The sequence below is a fragment of the Dermochelys coriacea genome, chromosome 6 (assembly GCF_009764565.3).
Source record: "Dermochelys coriacea isolate rDerCor1 chromosome 6, rDerCor1.pri.v4, whole genome shotgun sequence".
NCBI classification, from domain to species: domain Eukaryota; kingdom Metazoa; phylum Chordata; order Testudines; family Dermochelyidae; genus Dermochelys; species Dermochelys coriacea.
In genome coordinates this window covers 1,893,718-1,912,978 of record NC_050073.1, presented here as the reverse complement: position 1 = coordinate 1,912,978, position 19,261 = coordinate 1,893,718, and the positions used below count along the sequence as shown (strand labels likewise).

Here is a 19,261-nt window from a genome sequence, read left to right as displayed (position 1 = left end):
TTCCAAAGCCAGCAGGGACCATTGTGATCATCCAGCCTGACTTCCTCGGTAACGGGCCGGAGAACGTCCCCCAAAATCATTCCCAGCACGTTGAAAAACATCCATTCTGGTTTTAAAATGGCAAGGGATGGAGAATCCACCGCCACCCCTTGGTAAAGTGTTCCTGTGGTTAATTACCTTCACTGGTCAAAACTTTCCCCGTACTTCTAGGCTGAATTTGTCTAGTGTCAACTTCCAGCCATTGGAGTGTGTTAGATCTTTATCAGCTAGATTGACGAGCCTGTTATCAAATCTTTGTTTCCCATGTAGGTATTTCTAGACTGGGATCAAATCACCTCTGGACCTTCTCTTTGTTAAGCTAAATAGATGTGTTTTCTAATCCTTTAATCATTCTTGTGACTCTTGTCTGACCCCTCTCCAATTGATCAACATCTTCCTTGAACGGCACCAGAACCGGACACAGGATTCCAGCTGCGCTCGCACCAGGGCCAGATCCAGAAGTAACATAACCTCTCTGCTCCTGGAGGGTCTCCGGCTTGTGCACCCCACAGGATTACATTAGCCCTTTGGCTCACCGGCAGCTCATGTCCAGCTGATGACCCACCATGACCCCCAAATCTTTTTCAGGGTCACTGCTTCCCAGAAGAGTTCCCCCAGCCCGGAAGCATGGGCCACATTCTTTGTTCCTAGATGGATACATTGACGTCGAGCCGTATTAAAACACCCATTGTTTGCTTGCGCCCAGCTTACCAAGCGAGCCACATCTCTCTGTATTAGTGACCCGGCCTCGTCATTATTCACCACTCCCCCAATTTGTGTGGCATCTGCAAACTTTCTCAGGGATGATTTGATGTCGGCTTCCAGGTCATTTATAAAAATGTTAGCGTAGGGCCAAGAATGACTCTCTGCAGGACCCCGCTAGAAACATGCTCGCTCGATGGCGATTCCCTGGTTACAGTTACAGTTTGAGACCTATCAGTTAACCAGTTTTTAACCCATTTAATGTGAATCATGGTCATTTTATATTAGTCTGGTTTTTAATCAGAATGACAGGCCATACCAAGTCAAATGTCTTACAAAAGTTTGTTACATCAACATGATTACCTTTATCAAGCAAACTTTCCCTGGTCTGGCTTCCGCTTGAGGTTCTCAGCAGAGTGGCAGCAGATAGCGTCTTTCAAGGTCCTTTCCAGCATCGTTCTGGTGGTCGGGCTGACAATGGTGTGGTCCAAGGTCTTTATGCGCAGCACCAGAATTCCCAGCTCATCACAAAAAGAGATATCAAGTTAGTTTGATGGGATCTATTTTCCGTAAACCGATGGTGATTGGCATTAATTATAGGACCCTCCTTTAATTTATTATTAATGGATTCCTGTATCAGCTGCTCCATTATTCTGCCCAGCATCAATTTCAGAAAAACAGGCCTACGATTCCCCATTTACCCTTTTTAAATATTGGCACAACATTAGCTTTCTTCCAGTCTTCCGGAACTTCCCTGGTGCCCTCCGGCTTATTGAAAATCAGCATTTACCATCCAGCGAGCTCCTCAGCCAGCTCTTTTAAAACTCTTGGATGCAAGTTAGCCAGACGTGCTGATTTAAAAATATCTAATTTTAGTGGCTGTTGTTTAGCTGCCTGAAAAAAGCAGGAAAATGATTTCTAAGGAAAATGATTTCACCCTGATTTCTAAGGCTTTGAGTCCCCCCAGGAGGCATCCCACACCCTCCCAGGCCAACCTGGTGCAAGTGTTTGAAAAGCTCTGCTAAAAGAATACATTGATTGTAAATTATTTTATACATTGTTTTAATTTGTTAAGTGTGTTATAATATTTGGAGAGCAGGGCCCCATTGTGGTGGGTGCTGGACTGTTCCCCCCCAACTGAGATTGGGGGACCTATCATGCTGGGTGCTGCCCGGGTCCCCTCCAACTGAGATCAGGGTCCCCATTGTGTTGGGCGCTGCACTGACCACCCCCAACCAAAATCAGAGGCCCTGGCACATTGGGTGCTGCATTGAACCCCGCAAATGAGATCGGGGCCCTGTTACATCAGATGCTGTACTGACCCCCTCCCCCCCCGGATCAAGGAAAACCCCACTCCCTCCTTGGGATAGAACTCCTGGGTTCCATCCCTGGCTCTGGGAGGGGAGTGTGGTCCAATGGGTTAGAGCAGGGGCCGCAGGGAGCCAGGACTCCTGGGTTCTCTCCCCAGCTCTGGAAGGGGAGTGGGATCTAGTGGTTTAGAGCAGGGGGGCTGGAAGCCAGGACTTCTGGGTTCCATCTCTGGCTCTGGGAGGGGAGTAGGATCTCGTGGTTTAGAGCGGGGGTGGGGCTGGCAGCCAGGACTCCTGGGTTCTCTCCCCGGCTCTAGGAGGGGAGCGGGGTCTAGTGGGTTAGAGCAGGGGGGCTGAAAGCCAGGACTCCTGGGTTCTATCATTAGCTCTGGGAGAGGAGTCCGACTATTTCGAAGAGGTATATGGGTTGGGGAGATTTGCTGGAAGGGGCCTGAAGGGCTTATGGGGTTGGGGGGGTCAGAGGAGAGAATTAGCTAGGGTCTCAGCGGGCATCAAAACTATCCCTCACCTCTCTAGCTGAGTGGCACCTTGTCAGCAGAAATCAGGGCCCCGGAAGAGCCTGGCAAGGGCCCCGTGAGGCTGGGGAGCTGGATGCTGCTCCTCCCCAGGGACCTCAGACCCGTCTCCTGAGTCCAGCCTGGGGAGGGGCCTTGTTGTCAGGCCCCATTCCTCGGCTCCGGCATCTGGCCACTGGCCCTGGGCGCCTCTTCCTGGCTACCGCCGCCTGCTCTGACCCCTGGGCCTGAGGTCTGCTCTAGCCACTAGGCATGACTGCCCGTGGCCCAGTCTCGGCCGTCAGTGTGGGCTTGGGGTTCCCCTTTCCTGCTCCCCAGTTCATTTGACGCTTTCTCAGCTCTCCCCGCGCCTTCCCTCTCCTAAGTTGGCAAATCCGCTGAGCTCGGCCAAAGCACAAGTCCAGAATATCCTCCCCGTGGCTCAGACACCTTCTGAGATGTTGTCGGCCGACCCTGCCTGTACGTGAGAAACAAAACCACTGCTTTCCCCTTCCACTTGGCCATCTGTGCCCAGCGGATGGGCCTTGTGGCCTGTGCAGGGGTGGGATAATCATGCTGGGCTCATCGGTGGAGATCAGAGTCTGGCCCCGGCCCCCCTCGTGTCCGTGGGGTCGCGCCAGCTTCATGCCGGAGTCTCCGAGATGAGATTCTGGCCTGGTTCTATTGGCGTCAGTGGGGTTGCCAATAAAGAAAAAGTCTGTGTTGATGCATTTGCATTTCTGCATGGTGCAGGGGTGGGGAGGTCTGAGAGCCAGGACTCCTGGGTTCCATCCTGGTTCTGGGAGCAGTTTAGCCGTTAGAGCAGGGGGGGCTGGGAGCCTGGACTCCTGGGTGCTATCCCTGATTCTGGGAGGTGAGTGGGGTCTCATGCTTAGAGTAGGGGGCTGGGAGCCTGGACTCCTGGGTTCTCTCCCTGGTTCTGGGAGGCGAGTGGAGTCTAGTGCTTAGAGTCGAGGGACTGGGAGCCAGGACTCCTGGGTTCTCTCCCTGGTTCTGTGAGGGAAGTTGGGTCTAGTGCTTAGAGCAGGGGCTGGCTCCCTGCTTCTGGGAATCCCAGGAGGTGATAGGTAACCCCCAACATCACGCACCCCACCCCGGAGGGTGGTGGGTGGGGGGAGGTTCCTCCTGCCCCGACGCAGCCTCCCTCCACTGCTGCGGCGAGCGGAGGGTTAAAGGGGCCGGGGCATGCTGGGAAATGTAGTCGCTTGGGCGGCGGGGTGGGTACAGGACGGCTGCTGGGCTCTCCCCAGCCGCGTCTCTTTCAGCCCCGTGTAACCCCGCTCAACCTCCGCGGCTGGGGCGCGCCGAGCTCCGCTCGCGTCCCATCGCACGTGGCGGCTCTGGGGCTCCCCGGCGGGGCAGCCTGGCCTGGGCTCCGGCCCCCAAACTGGAGGGGCTGGTTATTAATACAGCCGAGATCGGTGCTGCATAACCCCCCCCGATTAAGATCGGAGCCCCCCGTCGCTGCACAGACCCCCCCCCCCCACCGGGATCGGGGCCCTGCCCAGACACACAGGGTGAGACAGCCCCCACCCCAAAGAATTTACACTCTAATCAGACAAAGGGAGAATTCTTGTCCCCATTTCACAGCTAGGGAAACTGAGGCCTGGAGAAATCTAGTGTCTGAGTCAGAGCTGGGGCTAGAACCTAGGAGTCCAGGCTCCCACCCAACCCACTACACCCCTTCCAGGAGCCAGGATCGAACCCAGGAGTCCTGGTTCCCAGCCACCCCTGTGCTAATCCACTAGACCCCACCGTATTCCCCTCCCCGATCCTGGGTAGAAGAACCCAGGAGTCCTGATTCCTCCCAGGGAATTGGGAGGTTGCCATCTCCTTCATGCTGTCCTCTTGGAGAGTGGATTATGATCCAGCTCCTTCTGCTGCATGGCAAGGAAACGCCCGGGACCCTCCTGAGGTTTCTTCATTGCCAGCGGCACCAGCAGCTGCTCCAGACATGAACCTCTTGCTGACTCATCCTGAAAAGTAAAGTCCAGGTAACAGGGAGCGAAAGGTCTATTTTGACTGTGCAGCTCCTGGCACAATGCGGCCCCTGATCTTGGTCATAGGCCCTTTGTAATTATGGCCTGTTACAGCAGCGCCCCCACCCCGTCCTCCCTCTCTTCCCAGTGCAGGGAATGAGCCCTGGCTAGATCCCCACCCCCTCTCCCAGCAGGTGTTAGGAGGAGAGTCCCCGTCAAGGAGAGGATCCGTGCGGGACGTTCCCATGAAGGCCCAAGGGGACGTATCCCAGAATCCCAAGGGAGCAGCAGCAGCAGATCTGCGTGGGATGTTCTGGGGATCCAGGAAGACGTACATGATAGCATGCTTGGCACACATGTCCCATGATTGTGGGGAATGCCTATTGATGCAGCCAGAATTCACCCTCCAACCTCCTCCAGCACCAACGATATCTCAGGCACTGGCTGGCTGCAGGGGAACCCCATCTCTGCCCCGACTATGGCTAGGGATTCACCCAGTGCTCAGAACTGACAGCGCACCACATGGTACTCCAGAGTGGCAAGGGATCCCACTGCAAACACCAATGTGGAGAGACCCCCTCCCCTTTAGTGCTGCCACTGCAGAAAGGAGTTTATGTGGGCACAGAAATGCGATTTCCGTGAAGGATGGAGAGAGTCCAACAGGTGTCTACACTTTTGGAATTCTCTCCGAAAGCACATTTAGTTTCAGGGCGATCAAAGTGTTTCATTTTGACAAAAGCACTGGTAGCGGGACCCCTGAGAAAAAGCTCAGGGCGAGATTTTTGGGCAGAGCGTTGGCTGGAAGGAGGCCTGGAATTGTGAGCAAAGAAACTGTCTCCTGCTGTTTTGATTCTCCTTAGGGTCAGGGAGACAGGACTTTGTGTCTACCCTTTGTAAATAAACAGGATTGCATCAAAGAAAGACCAGACTGGTGTCATCAGTTTCTCTTTCAACCGTGGGAGATAAAGTTCCAGGGGTAACTGACTCCTGCCTGAGCCGATTGCCTTGAGATTGGGGAGCTGTTCTGATTGTGACCAATGCAGCCACCCTGCCTAGGTCTGCAGAGAGCCTGAGCCCATTGCTCTGAGCATGAACTTCCTTGCGCTTCTCGATCTCTGCCTGCCGACTTTGGCATTCACTATTCCCTCGCTGATCCTTGCAGTGGCTGGAGAGGGAGTGGGAGTGATGCCAGTGGGGACAGGATGGGGGAATCAGCACAGGAAGGAAATCTGGAGTGCTCAGTTTATATCCCTAAGTGGATGTGAACTCTGGCTCTGGTAGTAGGTTGTTGTCCTCCAGCACATGAGCTGCTCAATGGAGCCGTGACACTGAGGAGTAGCGCCATCAACTGAAGCAGCTACTAAAGGAGTGACTCCATTATCTGGCAGTGGCAGCAGGTTGTTACCTTCTAGCACACAAGCCACTGGACAGCAGCTGAGCTAATGGAGTGACTCCCTCATCTGCCAACGATTACAGGTTGGTACCCTCTAGCAGATCAGCCACTAGCCACCAGCAGAGCTAAGGAAGTCCCTCCCCCCACTCAATTCAGAAGGGGATTCGTGGCTGCAGGAGCGGGCAGGGGGTGAGCTTGAGCCCAGACAGATGCCCCTCAAGCTAGGGGGCAGCACCTTCAGTGCTCAGATCAGAACGGGCTACCAGGGAGCAGGGAAGGTGAAATATTTCCTGAGGCAACAGATCTCCTGGCCCAACCCAGGCCCAGAGTCCCCCATTCCCAGCACAACACCCTGGCCGGCCCCCAGCTCTGGATCATAGAAGATCAGGGTTGGAAGGGACCTCAGGAAGTATCCAGTCCAACCCCCTGCTCAAAGCAGGACCAATCCCCAACTAAATCATCCCAGTCAGGGCTGTATCAAGCTGGGCCTTAAAAATCTCCAAGGATGGAGATTCCACCCCCTCCCTAGGGAACCCATCGCAGCGCTTCCCCACCCTCCTAGTGAAATAGTGTTTCCTAATATCCAACCTAGACCTCCCTCACTGCAACTTGAGACCGTTACTCCTTGTTCTGTCATCTGCTACCACTGAGAACAGTCTAGATCCATCCTCTTTGGAACCCCCTTTCAGGTAGCTGAAAGCTGCTATCAAATCCCCCCTCATTCTTCTCTTCCGCAGACTAAACAATCCCAGCTCCCTCAGCCTCTCGTCATAAGTCATGTGTTCCAGCCCCCTGATCATTCTTGTTGCCCTCCGCTGGACTCTCTCCAATTTGTCCACATCCCTTCTGTAATGCGGGGACCCAAAAGTGGACGCAGTACTCCAGGTGTGGCCTCACCAATGCCGAATAAGGATCCCCTTATGCAGCAGATTCTGGGCTGGGGTTTCCTGGATTTCCTTGGCCCTGCAATTCTCCGCTGTGTAACTGGAGCGATTTCAGACGCCCGCACTAATGCTCGCCATTTTTTATCTTCAGTCTCCTGACACTTGGGGGTGTTTGAATTCAAGCCCCAGGTGGTGCAGCCAGGAGATGGGCTAACAAGCTCAGCTTGCATTTAAGGCAGGATGCTGGGTTCTATCCCCGACTCGGGGCGGGGGGGGGGTATTGGGGTCTCATATTTAGAGTGGGGTCTGGGAGCCAGGACTCCTGGGTTCTATCCCCAGCTCTGCAAGGGAAGTGGGGTCTAGTGGTTAGATCTGGGGGGAGGGCTGGGAGCCAGGACTCCTGGGTTCTTTCCCTGACTCCAGGAGGGGAGTGGGGCCTAGGGGGTTAATCTATGAATCAGAACCGTGTGCCCCCAAAACACAAATGTCTATCTTCCTTCTCCTACACATCAGGCCAACCCCATTGGTGGCACCTGTGTAACGGACAGGAGAATTTGAACCAGAAGAGGAGACAGCCAAGATAGTGGGGAAGCAGGAATTATTCGCTATGCGTGCACACTCTAGATGCCTCTCCCCTCGCAGATCTGGGGAGAGAACCCGGGAGTCCTGGCTCCCAGCCCCCCTGCTCTGACCCACTAGCCCCCACTTCCCTGCCAGAGCTGGGGAGGGAACCCAGGAGTCCAGGCTCCCTGCTCTGACCCACTAGCCCCCACTTCCCTGCCAGAGCTGGGGAGGGAACCCAGGAGTCCAGGCTCCCTGCTCTGACCCACTAGCCCCCACTTCCCTGCCAGAGCTGGGGAGGGAACCCAGGAGTCCGGGCGGAGGCGGGGCTAGAACCCGGCGCCCAGCTGGCGAGGACCATAGAGCGTGTTCCTGTCTGGCTCCGGGAGCAGGCGGGAGCGGGAAGTAGCGTAACAGGGTGGGTGGGTTGGGGACAGGATACGTAAAGGGACCTTCCTCCGCTCGCCAGCCAGTCACCCTGAGCCCCGGGCCCGGCGCCTGGCCACCCCGGGGGGAGCCCGGATCATGGGGGCCGCTCTGCGCTCGGGCAGCCTGGGGGCATAGCCCTCCCCCGCCCCGGGCAGCGCCGGCCGGAGGGTGAGTGGGGCCCGGGGAGCCAGCGGGAACAATAGCGGGTGAGCGAGGGGGGGGCGGGTCAGAGGGAGACGCAGCTCAGCCCACTAGTCCCCACTTCCCTCCCAGCGCAAGAGATAGAACCCAGGAGTCCGGGCTCCCAGCTCCCCCCACCCCTTCTCTAACCCACTCCCTCCCAGAGCTGGGGGGAAATCTCAGGAGTCCCGGCTCCTAGCTCCCCAGCCTTCTCTAACCCACTCCCCTCCCGGAGCTGGGGATAGAACCCAGGAGTCCTGGCTCCCAGGCCCCCTGTTATAACCCACTAGACTCCACTCCCCTTCCAGAGCTGGGGAGAGAACCCAGGAGTCCTGGCTCCCAGCCCCCCCGCCCCCCGCTATAACCCACTAGACCCCAGTCCCCTCCCAGAGCTGGGGGGAAAACCCAGGAATCCTGGCTATCAGCCCCCCACACACACACTTTAATCCACTAGCCCCCAGTCCCCTCTCAATGCAGGCGATAGAACCCAGGAGTCCGGGCTCCCAGCCCACCCTGCTCTAACCCACTAGACCCCACTTCCCTTCCACAGCTGGGGAAAGAACCCAGGAGTTCAGGCTCCCAGACCCTTCCTGCTCTAAGTGCTAGAGACCCCACTCCTCTCACAGAAGTGGAATTGAACCCAGGAGTCTGGGCTTCCAGCCCTCCTGCTCTAACCACCAGACCCCCATTCTCCTCCCAGAACTAAGGATAGAACCCAGGAGTCCTGGCTCCCAGTCCCCCCTCCAGCAATATTAGTGGGGGCTCTGTGCAGCTGAGCCCAGCAGGGACCCCCAACCAGTCAGTGGGAGTCCGAGGTGCTGGTTCCCCCAGAAATGGGCAGGTTCAAACTTTGCCCATCTCTTCCATTGCTCCACAGTGGGGTGGGGGGGAAGTCATTGCTAATCCCTAGGTGAACGAGGGGTTGATCTGCGTTAAAATACACCCCTATGTCTTCTGTGCCATGGCGCGGCGTCTAGCGCGGAGGCTAGGAGAGCGAGCGCCGTCCGTGGATGGACGGAGACGCGCCGGTTAGGGAGCTGGTTTTCCCTCTCCGTGTGAGACTGTCCCAGGCACCCCTGTCCAGGGCTTGTGTTCACGGTTCCAGATTTGGGGTGGCTTTGGAGGGGCCACACAAAATCGCCTGACCAGAAGTCAGGAGTCCTGGGCTCTTTGGGAGGGGAGTGAGGTCTAGTGGTTAGAGCAGGGGTGCCTGGGAGCCAGGACTCCTGGGTTCTATCGTAGGCTCTGGGACTGGAATGGGGTCTAGTGGTTAGAGCAGGGGGGGCTGAGAGCCAGAACTCCTGGGTTCTGGCTCTGGGTGGGGAGTGGGGTCTGGTGGGGGGGAAAGGAGAGGCTGAGAGCCAGGATGCCTGGGTTCTTGCCCCAGCTCTGGGAGAGGAGTGGGAACTGAATTGTGGGAAGCAGTGGCTCTGAAAAGGATGAGGGTTCGTAACAGCCGCACAACTCAACACAAGCTCCCCATGATACAAAGGGTGGATTGGACCCTCGGCCACATTAACGAGAGCGTCAGTGCTGCTAGCAGAATAGAGCTGGCAGTTCTGGGGGCAGTAGGGTGACCAGTCAGCAAGTGTAAAACATCGGGATGGGGGTGGGGTAACAGGTGCCTATATAAGAAAAAGCCCCCAAAATCGGGACATCTGGTCACCCTAGGGGATGTGGATGACTTGTCGAGGACCCCCAAAAACGAGGCAAGGGCGGGAGAAAGGTCGCCTCTAAATCTCTCGCTCTCGGAGGCTGAGACCATCCTTGCTATTGACAAGCTCTTGAACCTAGCAGAGAAAGACCGCTGAAAAGTCCATGGGTGGCTGCTAAAACCCAAACAAGTTCCCACGGGGAATAAGGCAGCACGTTTTCAACGCTGTGGGTGATTATCCATTGGAACAAACTCCTAAGGGCCGGGGTGGATTTTCCGTCTCTTGAGGCCTTCCAATCTCGACTGGCTGCCTTCCCGGAAGATGCTTGAAACAAACACAAGGGACTGGGCTCCATACCAGGGGAAGCGGGTGCAATTCTCCCGCCTGGGTTATGCAGGAAGTCAGATGCATCCCCGGCCCGGCCATTAAATAGGATGAAATTCAGTAAGGACCAGTGCAAAGTGCAAGTGCAAGCAGGAGCAATCCCTTGCCCAGATATGAAGCGGGGAGCGATGGCCTAGGAGGGAGTGTTGCAGAAAAGGACCCGGGGCAAAATATGAGTCAACAAGGTCATGCAGTTGCAAAAAAACCCCAACCCCATGACCGAGGAGGAGAGGTTGGAAAAACGGGGCTTTGTTTAGGCTGGGGAAGAGAAGACCGAACGGGGAGACGAGCACAGTTTTCAAGCCCATAAAAGATGGTTACAAAAATCAGGGTGATGAATTGTTCTCCGGCTCCACTGAGCACGGAGCAAGAAGCAATGGGCTTAAATTGCGCTGAACCACGTGACCCAGGAGAGCCCTTCCTGCCCGATGTTTCAATGATAATAAATAATGATTGTCACGAAACCAACCGCCATTCGGCAGCCCCCCCGCCCCGCTGCCGGCCAGTGTTCTGTCCAGCTGATCTTCTTGGATTTAGGCTCTTAGGTGCGGCTCAAAGCCTTGCTGTGGTGCCACGTTGCGGGGTTGTCGTTGTTCTTACCAACATTGCTTTGCGGATTTCCCCCTTTTTCTCCCCCAAAATAGTAGATGGCTGTCTGGGAAGGAGCCATCCTGAAACTGGCAGAGATGGGGTGAAAAATCTACACTCACCCAAACCTATCTATTGTACCTCTTTCTAGCTGGGGTGCAGGGGGCAGGAGCCAGGACTCCTGGGTTCTCTCCCCAGCTCTGGGAGGGCAGTGGGGTCTAGTTGGTTAGAGCAGGGGCATCTGGGAGCCAGGACTCCTGGGTTCTATCCTCAGCACTGTGAGGGGCGTGGGGTCCAGTGGGTTAGAGCAGGGGTTCTAGGAGCCAAGACTCCTGGTTCCTATGTTGAGCTCTAGGAGAAAAGTGGGGTCTTGTATAGGGCAGCACCTGGCATGACAGGGGCCCCTGATCTCAGTCAGGATCTGTCCAACTCCCAGCAGAATGGTGTTACTGTAATTTAAATCATAAGAGTAATTGACTCAAGAGTCCACAGACTGTTAGGTGGCTTTAAAGTTGCTGAAGACACAAGAGCAAAAAAAAAAAAAAAAAATTGGTTGCCAGGCTTTTAAAGGGATAAAAACCAAGCGCCTGGTCCAAGGTTCCCGAGTTGAGGATTTAAAGCGAAGCCGCTAAATCCATGTTGAAGGAAGACAGGACTGGATTCTGATCTGGGCGATCCTGGTGCAAATCCGGAGCGACCCCAATGCAGTCACGGCTGGGTTCTGATCTCCGTGACCCTGGCTCTAAACAAGGTGAGCTGGGCTTGCAGCCAGGGATTTCGGAGCCCGAAATCTCAACCCTTCCACTGACTCATCGTGTACCCCCGGGCAAATTACTTCATCGTTTCAATTCAGCTCCTGGTGTGTCAGGCAGGGCTAAGAATACCTACCTCACAGGGCTGTTGGGAGGATTAATTAGCTAATGCGCTCTAATTGCTTTGAAGATTAAAAAGCTCTGCATGGAAACTGACAAGGGCTGTAAATTTCATCTGAATAACCCAGGCTGGGAGGGCAGATTCCTGGGGCTGATGGCGGGGAACCTACTCCACTTCTCACCGGAATCAGGTGTCGGGACAAATTCGGATCTCGGTGACCTCTGTGTAAATCTGGAATGACACCTGTGGGGACAGGGATCTGGGAAGGGGAGGGGGGGGTCTAGTAAGTTAGAGCGGGGGGACTGGGAGCCAGGACTCCTGGGTTCAGTTTCTGACACGAATGAGCCCTCCATGCCTCAGTTTCCTTGGCTATAAAATAGGATTAACAGGCCCCGCCCTCACCCGTGTTATGTGCTTTGAGATCCAGCCAGGGAAAGAGCTACGTGGTCGAGCAAAGGGTTAATCTGATCCCTCCTAGGAACTCCCCATCCCTGCTTCCCCCTCCAGGGGTGGGATCCTCCCATGAGGGCAGGTCCTGATCCAGGCATCCTTGTCATTCTAGGTGCCCACGGCTGGGGAGGAGCGGATCTGTGGTTAGAGCAGGAGGGGCTGGGAGCCAGGACTCCTGGGTTCTCTCCTCCCTGTGCAATTATCTGTTTTACTTTTCTCCATGTGCAGATTATCCCGATTCTTCCCCCGCTGTGACCTCCCGGATGGAGAGAGGGGAAGAGCCGAGCGTCCCGGATCTCCAGGGCTCCGAGGAAAGGGAGATCTCAGGAGGTACCCACACATATAAGGAATGGGAGAGACCGGCTTGGAAACTGTCCAGGAATCAACTGAGGCTGAGCTCCTTGGTTTTCTGGGAGGAGAGTGGGGGCGAGCGGGAGTACGGGCTGGGGGCCAGGACTCCTGGGTTCTATCCCCAGCTCTGGGAGGGGAGTGGGGTCTAGTGAGTTAGAGCAGGGGGATTGGGAGTCAGACCTCCTTGGTTCTATACCTGGTCCTGTAGGGGGAGTGCAATTTTCATTGCTCTAACCCACTAGACCCCCTCCTGTCCCAGAGCCAGGGATGGAACCCAGGAGTCCTGACACATTCTTATCATCTCTCTCTCTCTCCCCCAGCAGAGCGGACGTCACCGGAGGACAAACCTCCCAAGGACTCCAAGCTCGCCGGCCCCAAGTGGCCGTGGGAGAACCTTTCCTGGACCCAAGCGGGCCGCCCGCCCCGCCTCGAGCCCCCATCCTCCTCCGCCCGGCCCCCTGCCCCGCTGCAGCGCAAGGGCGAGCGCCCCTACATCTGCAACGAGTGCGGGAAGAGCTTCACCCAGTGGTCCAAGCTGGTGCGGCACCAGCGCATCCACACGGGCGAGCGTCCCAACACCTGCACCGAGTGCGGGAAGAGCTTCACCCAGAGCTCCCACCTGGTCCAGCACCAGCGCACCCACACCGGCGAGAAGCCCTACCGGTGCTCCGAGTGCGGGAAGAGCTTCAGCTGGAGCTCCAACCTCATCCAGCACCAGCGCACCCACACCGGCGAGAAGCCCTACCAATGCGGGGAATGCGGCAAGGCCTTCAGCCAGAGCACCAACCTCATCAAGCACCAGCGCTCCCACACTGGCGAGAAGCCCTACCAGTGCGGTGACTGCAAGAAGAGCTTCTACCGCAGCTCCGACCTCATCCAGCACCAGATCACCCACACTGGCGAGCGGCCCTTCAAGTGCGCCCAGTGCGGTAAAGGCTTCACCCAGAGCGCCAACCTGGTCAAGCACCAGAAGATCCACGCCGGGGAGAAGCCCTTCCGGTGCACCGAGTGCGGGAAGACCTTCATCCAGAGCTCCGAGCTCATCCAGCACCAGCGCACCCACACCGGCGAGAAGCCCTACGAATGCCTGCAGTGTGGGAAGAGCTTCGGGCACAGCGCCACACTGGTCAAGCACCAGCGGCTTCACATGGGGGTGGAGCCCTACAAGTGCCCCACCTGCCACAAGACCTTCGGGCTCAGCTCGGCCCTGGCCCGCCACCAGCGCTGCCACACCGAGGAGCGGCCCTACGCCTGTACCGAGTGCGGGCAGAGCTTTAGCCTCAGCTCCAACCTCACCCTGCACATGCGAATCCACCGGGGTGAGAAGCCCTACCGGTGCGGGGAGTGCGGGAAGAGCTTCGGTATGAGCTCCACCCTGATCCGGCACCAGCGGATCCACACCGGCGAGAAGCCCTACCAGTGCGCCGAGTGTGGGAAGAGCTTTGTCCGCAGCTCCCACCTCATCCAGCACCGCCGCACCCACACCGGCGAGAAGCCCTACCGCTGCGGGGAGTGCGGCAAGGCCTTCAGCCAGAGCTCCAACCTCATCACCCATGAGCGCATCCACATGGAGGAACGGCCCCACGTGTGCCACGAATGTGGCCAGCGCTTTGCTGAGGAAGAGGGGCTGCGGCGGCACCAGGAGGAAGGGCATAGTGGCGGGGCGGGAAGCAGGGGGCTCGGGGAGAGCCAGGAGACTTGTATCTGCAATGATTGCGGGGAAAGCTTTGGAGATAGCTCGGCGTTGGCCAAGCACCAGGAGATCCATGCGCCTTGTATCTGCAACGACTGTGGGCAAAGCTTTGGAGATAGCTCCGCGCTGGCCAAGCACCAGGAGATCCATGCCCCTCGCATCTGCAACGATTGCGGGGAAAGCTTTGGAGATAGCACAGCATTGGCCAAGCACCAGATAACCCATGGGTCTTGCATCTGCAATGACTGTGGGCAAAGCTTTGGAGATAGCTCCGCATTGGCCAAGCACCAGGAGATCCATGCCCCTTGCATCTGCCCGGAATGCGGGCAGAACTGTAAGGACAGCGCAGCCCTGACTCGGCACCAGATCACCCACATGCGTGAAAAGCTTTACAAGTGCCCCGACTGTGGGCAAAGCTTTGGCGACATCTCTGCCCTCACCCAGCACCAGAGGAACCACATAAGGGAAAAGCTGAGGTGCCCGGACTGCGGGCAGGGGCTTGGGGCGAGCTCGGCTCCGGGGGCCCACCAGAGAGGCCGCGCCCCGGTCAAGCCCTTCCACGACTGCTTGGCTGCTGGTGCCCACGAAAGAAGCCGTGCCGAAGGGGAGCCCGTCCGTGACGGCTCAGAGCTTGGTGTCCACGAAAAAGGCCACCCCATGGCGGAACCGTCCCACGTGGCTCTGGGTGTCCATGAAAGAGGCCGGCCCGCGGCAGATCCCTTCTCCGACGGCTCAGCCAGCAGCGGCCGCCCCGGCTCGGGTGAAATGGCTAGTCTCATCCAGCGCCCGGCCACCAAACCCTACAAGTGCCACGACTGTGGCCAGAGCTTTGCCGAGGGCTTGGGTCTCTCCCGCCACCTGGCCTCCCACCCTAAGCCCTTCCGGTGCCCGGAGTGTGGGCGCGGCTTCCCGGATGCACCAGCCTTGGCCCAGCACCGGGAGTTCCACGCTGGAGGGGAGCTGGCCGGGGCCGGGGAGAAGAGCCGCAAGAGATGTGCCGAGATCTCCGCCGTCCTCTTGCGCCAGGGAAACCACGTGGCTGGGCGTGGCCTGAGGAGCCACGCGGCAGACAACTCCCTTCCTCCGGGCGGCTCGGCTCTGGCTCGGCCATGCCTCCAGCCCTCGGGCCGCGGTCTGGCCATGGCCAGCCGCCGGGATGGGGGGATGTCTCTGGCGCGGCCCGAATGTGGCAAAGGCTCCCAGGGGGGTTCTGTGCTTCTACAGCACCTCCAGAACCACGTGGGGGACAGGGTGTGAGGCCCCCGGGGGCACCTGGCGAGTTCATAGCTAGAGACTGGGCTTGGGGGGAGGGAGGGATGTAGACAAAGGAGGGAGGAGGGTGCCTGCTGGAGTAAGGATAGCTGGAGGGGCGTGAAGGTTTGAGGGCCCTGGGGCAGGAGGCTGGGGGCGAGAATGAGGAGGTTGGTGGATGTGGGGATGGTGGTCTGGGAATCTGATTTGGCAATGGGAGAGGTTGCTTTAGGATCTAGGGGATCTGGTTTTGTGGGGATCATGTTGGAATCTGTGGGAGCCTGGTTTTACAGGGGTTTCTGCTGGGATTGGGGGGGCTGGTTTTGCAGGGGGTCATGCTGGGATATGGGGGGGCTGGTTTTGCAGGGGGTCATGCTGGGATCTGAGGGGGCTGGTTTTGCAGGGGGTTTGTGCTGGGATCCCGGGGGGCTGGTTTTCCAGGGGGTTTATGCTGGGATCTGAGGGCGGTGGCAGGTTTTGCATGGGACTGGGCTGAGATATAACAGATGGATGTGACTTAGATCATGTTTGGCTCTGTTTGGGGGATCCGATTTCATTATGGGGGACTGTGAGCCATCCCTGGATGGTGTCGCTTTGCAGCTGTTCCCCAGCTGCCCCCCCTCAGAGGTGGCTGCATCTCAGTGCTGGGTGAGTCAGCCCCATGTGGCTGTTACCCAACTCCCCCAGAGACAAAATACTTCCTCTTCTATCCATTTTGAATTTATCTTGGCTCCTCTCCCAGCCACTGGCTCCCATTTGGCCTTTGTCTGCTAGCTCCAAGAGCCCTCTGTTCTCACAAACCTCCTCATTTAGGTGCTTATAGGTTGGGATCACGTCACCCCTCCAGTCAGCTGAAGTCTCTTCCTCTGCATGGGAGCCTTTCCAGGCCTCGAGTCAATTGCGGGAGACAATGTGGCCTAATGGGTAGTGCACTGGCAGCCAGGACTCCTGGGTTCTATCCCCAGCTCTGGGAGGGGAGTGGGGTATAGTGGTTAGAGCAGGGGGGCTGGGAGCCAGGACTCCTGGGTTCTATCCCCAGCTCTGCCGGTGACCTTGGGACAGATCACATCACCTCTCTGTGCTTCAGTCTCTCCATCTGTAAAATGGGGCTACATATACCAACATCCTTGGTGAAGGTCTTTGAGATCTCATCCCCCAATCCTTTCCCATGCGGGCCACTCGCTTACACGTGTATTTCGTCTCCTGGCCTGGGAGGAACTCAGCTGGGAACCTTCCCCCGAACTGCAATGGCTGGGATTTGAAAGCTAATCCAGGGATTGTTTTCACCCCATTCTCTGCTTAGCCAGGGGAACTACCCGCAACTACATAACAGCAGAGCCTAGAATTAAAATAAGGATTGAACATTGCTAAGGTTAATGCAGACATTCAAAGTTGTTACAGTCAATGGGGCTTTTGGAACAACTAGAGCTGGGAGATGTTTTTCGGCCAAAAGTTTTTTGGGGGGTGAAACGTACCGATTCCGTGAAACCTTTTGCAGTTTCTTGTCAGTTTCAGAAGATGGTTTCGGTTGGGAAAAACCCTAAAATCAATCCCAAAAAAGTGAAAATGCTTCACAGTTCTGATTGAAAATGGCGGCTTGTTTCAAAATCTCCCTTGGTTTGATTGAAATAACTCAAAAGCATGAAAAAAGCCAATCAAGGCTCAGAATCAAAACAAAACATTTTCTTTGACCCCAGACAGGATTTTTTTTCAACTTTTGATTTGCCGAAAATTTCATAAACGTTCAATTTTGATCACAAAACCTGATTTTTTTTTTTTTCCTCTCCAATTTTTCAGATCTGCCAGTGAACCGAAATCTCCATTATTCACCCAGAAATAAGCAATAGGCAAAGGGGAGGGAAGGGAAATGAAATCTACACTACTCTGGGGTCCGAACTCTTGGGGCTTGAGTGGGATCTTCCTTTCCCTGGGGGCAAGTTATTCCAGGATTGTCTACCTGGGGGGAGAGAGGGTTGATCTGCCTTTCTCTGAAGCAGCTGGGATGGTCACTGATAGAGGTGGGATACCAGGGTAGGTGGGGCCCACTGCTCTGCTCTGGGGCAGCTGTTCCTGTGTCCTGCACTGTGTGATTCTGCCAGCTATGGAAGAGGACCCATGAAATCTGACGTTGCTACTGCTCTGGACTGGGCAGAGATGCCATGGGGAGGACCGGATATTAAAATCAAGGATCGGGTCCCTCTAACAGCAAGCAGGGTGGAGGTCTTAGGCCATGGCTGGTGCTCAGAGATACTACCACAATCTGGATAATAAATATCGTTAATTTACGACTCATATGGTGCATAGAGATGACGTCGGAACAAATTTATTCCCCTCGGAAGAGATCAGGGTTGTATTTCTGCTTTAAAATATTTGAATCCGTTTCGGAGGCTGTTAGGGAAATGGGATGGAATTCCACGCCTCCCACATTTGTTCCACTCCCTGACCCCAGTGAAATTTGAAATTATAATGGACTTTTGGGGTTTTTTTGGTTGAAAACTTTCGTTGAAATACGGCTGGTTTTACTGGGATATGAAGTTTTACAACCATTGACACGCATTGAGAAATGCGGATAGAAAATATTTCAGAGAGATTCAGAATTCTGCTGGCAAATATCAAAATTCAAAAGGTCGACGGAAACTGTTTTGTTAAAATTGGAGACTGATGCACAACTTCATTGGCATTTCAAAGTGGGATTGGGGAAAAATGTCAATGAAATTTGCCATTGTGGGAGAAAATATCAAAATTGAAATGTCAATGCAAATGAGGTGAAATTTGAAATTGATGAAAAATGCCATGCGAATTTTCATTTTTGTATGGGGCAAATTTCAGTGAGATTCAAAATTCAGATGGAAAATATCCAAATGAGCAATGCCACTGGAATTTTGGGGTTGAAATGTTTGTGATATTTTGAGGAAGAATTTTGCCAGTGCTCAAAATTGAGATGGAAAAAAGCAAAACTTGAAATGTGGCTGAAAAGTTTTCACTGAAACTTGACATTTTGATGCACCTTTTCATTGATGTTTGATTTCAGAGCAGCAGCCGTGTTAGTCTGTATCCGCAAAAAGAATAGGAGGACTTGTGGTACCTTCGAGACTAACACGTTTATTTGAGCATAAGCTTTCATGAGAGGCATCAATGAGAATGTTGGAATTCAAACCAAAAAAATTGAAAAAATTTTCAAAAAAATTTGGTGAAAAAATTTCAGAGAGATGAAATTTTGATGAAAAATGTCCCAGTTTGAAATGGTTTTAAATTTGAAATTGATGAAAAATGCACTAGAATTTTAATTGTGATGAAAATATTTCAATGACATTTGAAATTCTGATGGAAAACGGAAATTTGCAATGGCAGGGAAAGTTTTTTGTGTGAATTTGAAGTGCCGATGAAGGTTTTCACTGAAATTTGAATTGTAGATGAGACATGTTACGATTCAAATTTTTGAGCAAAAATTTCAATATGATTAAAAGTTCTGATGAGAAATTTTAAAATTCAAAACATGGATGAAATATTTTTTGTAGAAATGTTGAACATTTTTACTGAAATTGGACCTTTTGGACCATTTTTATTGGCATACGAAGGATTGATGGGAAATGTGTCAATTCAATTTCGGCTGAAAATGTTACAATGAGATCTGGATGGAAAATATAGATCAAAATTTGAAATGTCAAAAATATTTTCTTGGAATTTGAAATTGATGAAAAATTTCACAACAGTTTTCCATGGAGAGTGGGAAAAAAAGTCAATGACATTCAAAATTCTCATCTAGAAGATCGCCGTTTGGAAGGTGGATGAGAAATGTGAACTTTTGAGATGTTCTGAGAGTCCGAATTTGGGGCGGGGGGGAAACATTGCAATCAACCACATTTGACATTTTGATGGGAAAAGATCAAAATCTTGCAAGTTGTTTAAGGACATTTCAAATGTTGATGAGACGTTTGGAGGAGAACAGTCGAGATTCCAGCTTTTGCATCGTTCGAGCAAAGACAATGGAGCTAAGATTTCC

General features: G+C 54.6%; 1 protein-coding gene across 1 annotated transcript in view; it reads left to right on the top strand.

Moving 5' to 3' along the window:
• The window catches only part of LOC119856829, a 58,278-nt gene extending 40,520 nt beyond the window's left edge, over window positions 1-17,758 (top strand). Inside the window, exons 18-21 of the mRNA XM_043516072.1 lie at window positions 2,953-3,046; window positions 7,888-8,001; window positions 12,192-12,293; window positions 12,635-17,758. Of these exons, the coding sequence (XP_043372007.1) occupies window positions 2,953-3,046; window positions 7,888-8,001; window positions 12,192-12,293; window positions 12,635-15,264 (2,940 nt within the window). The 3' untranslated portion in view covers window positions 15,265-17,758. The remainder of the gene's footprint in view (window positions 1-2,952; window positions 3,047-7,887; window positions 8,002-12,191; window positions 12,294-12,634) is intronic.
• The last annotated feature ends 1,503 nt before the right edge of the window (window positions 17,759-19,261 follow it).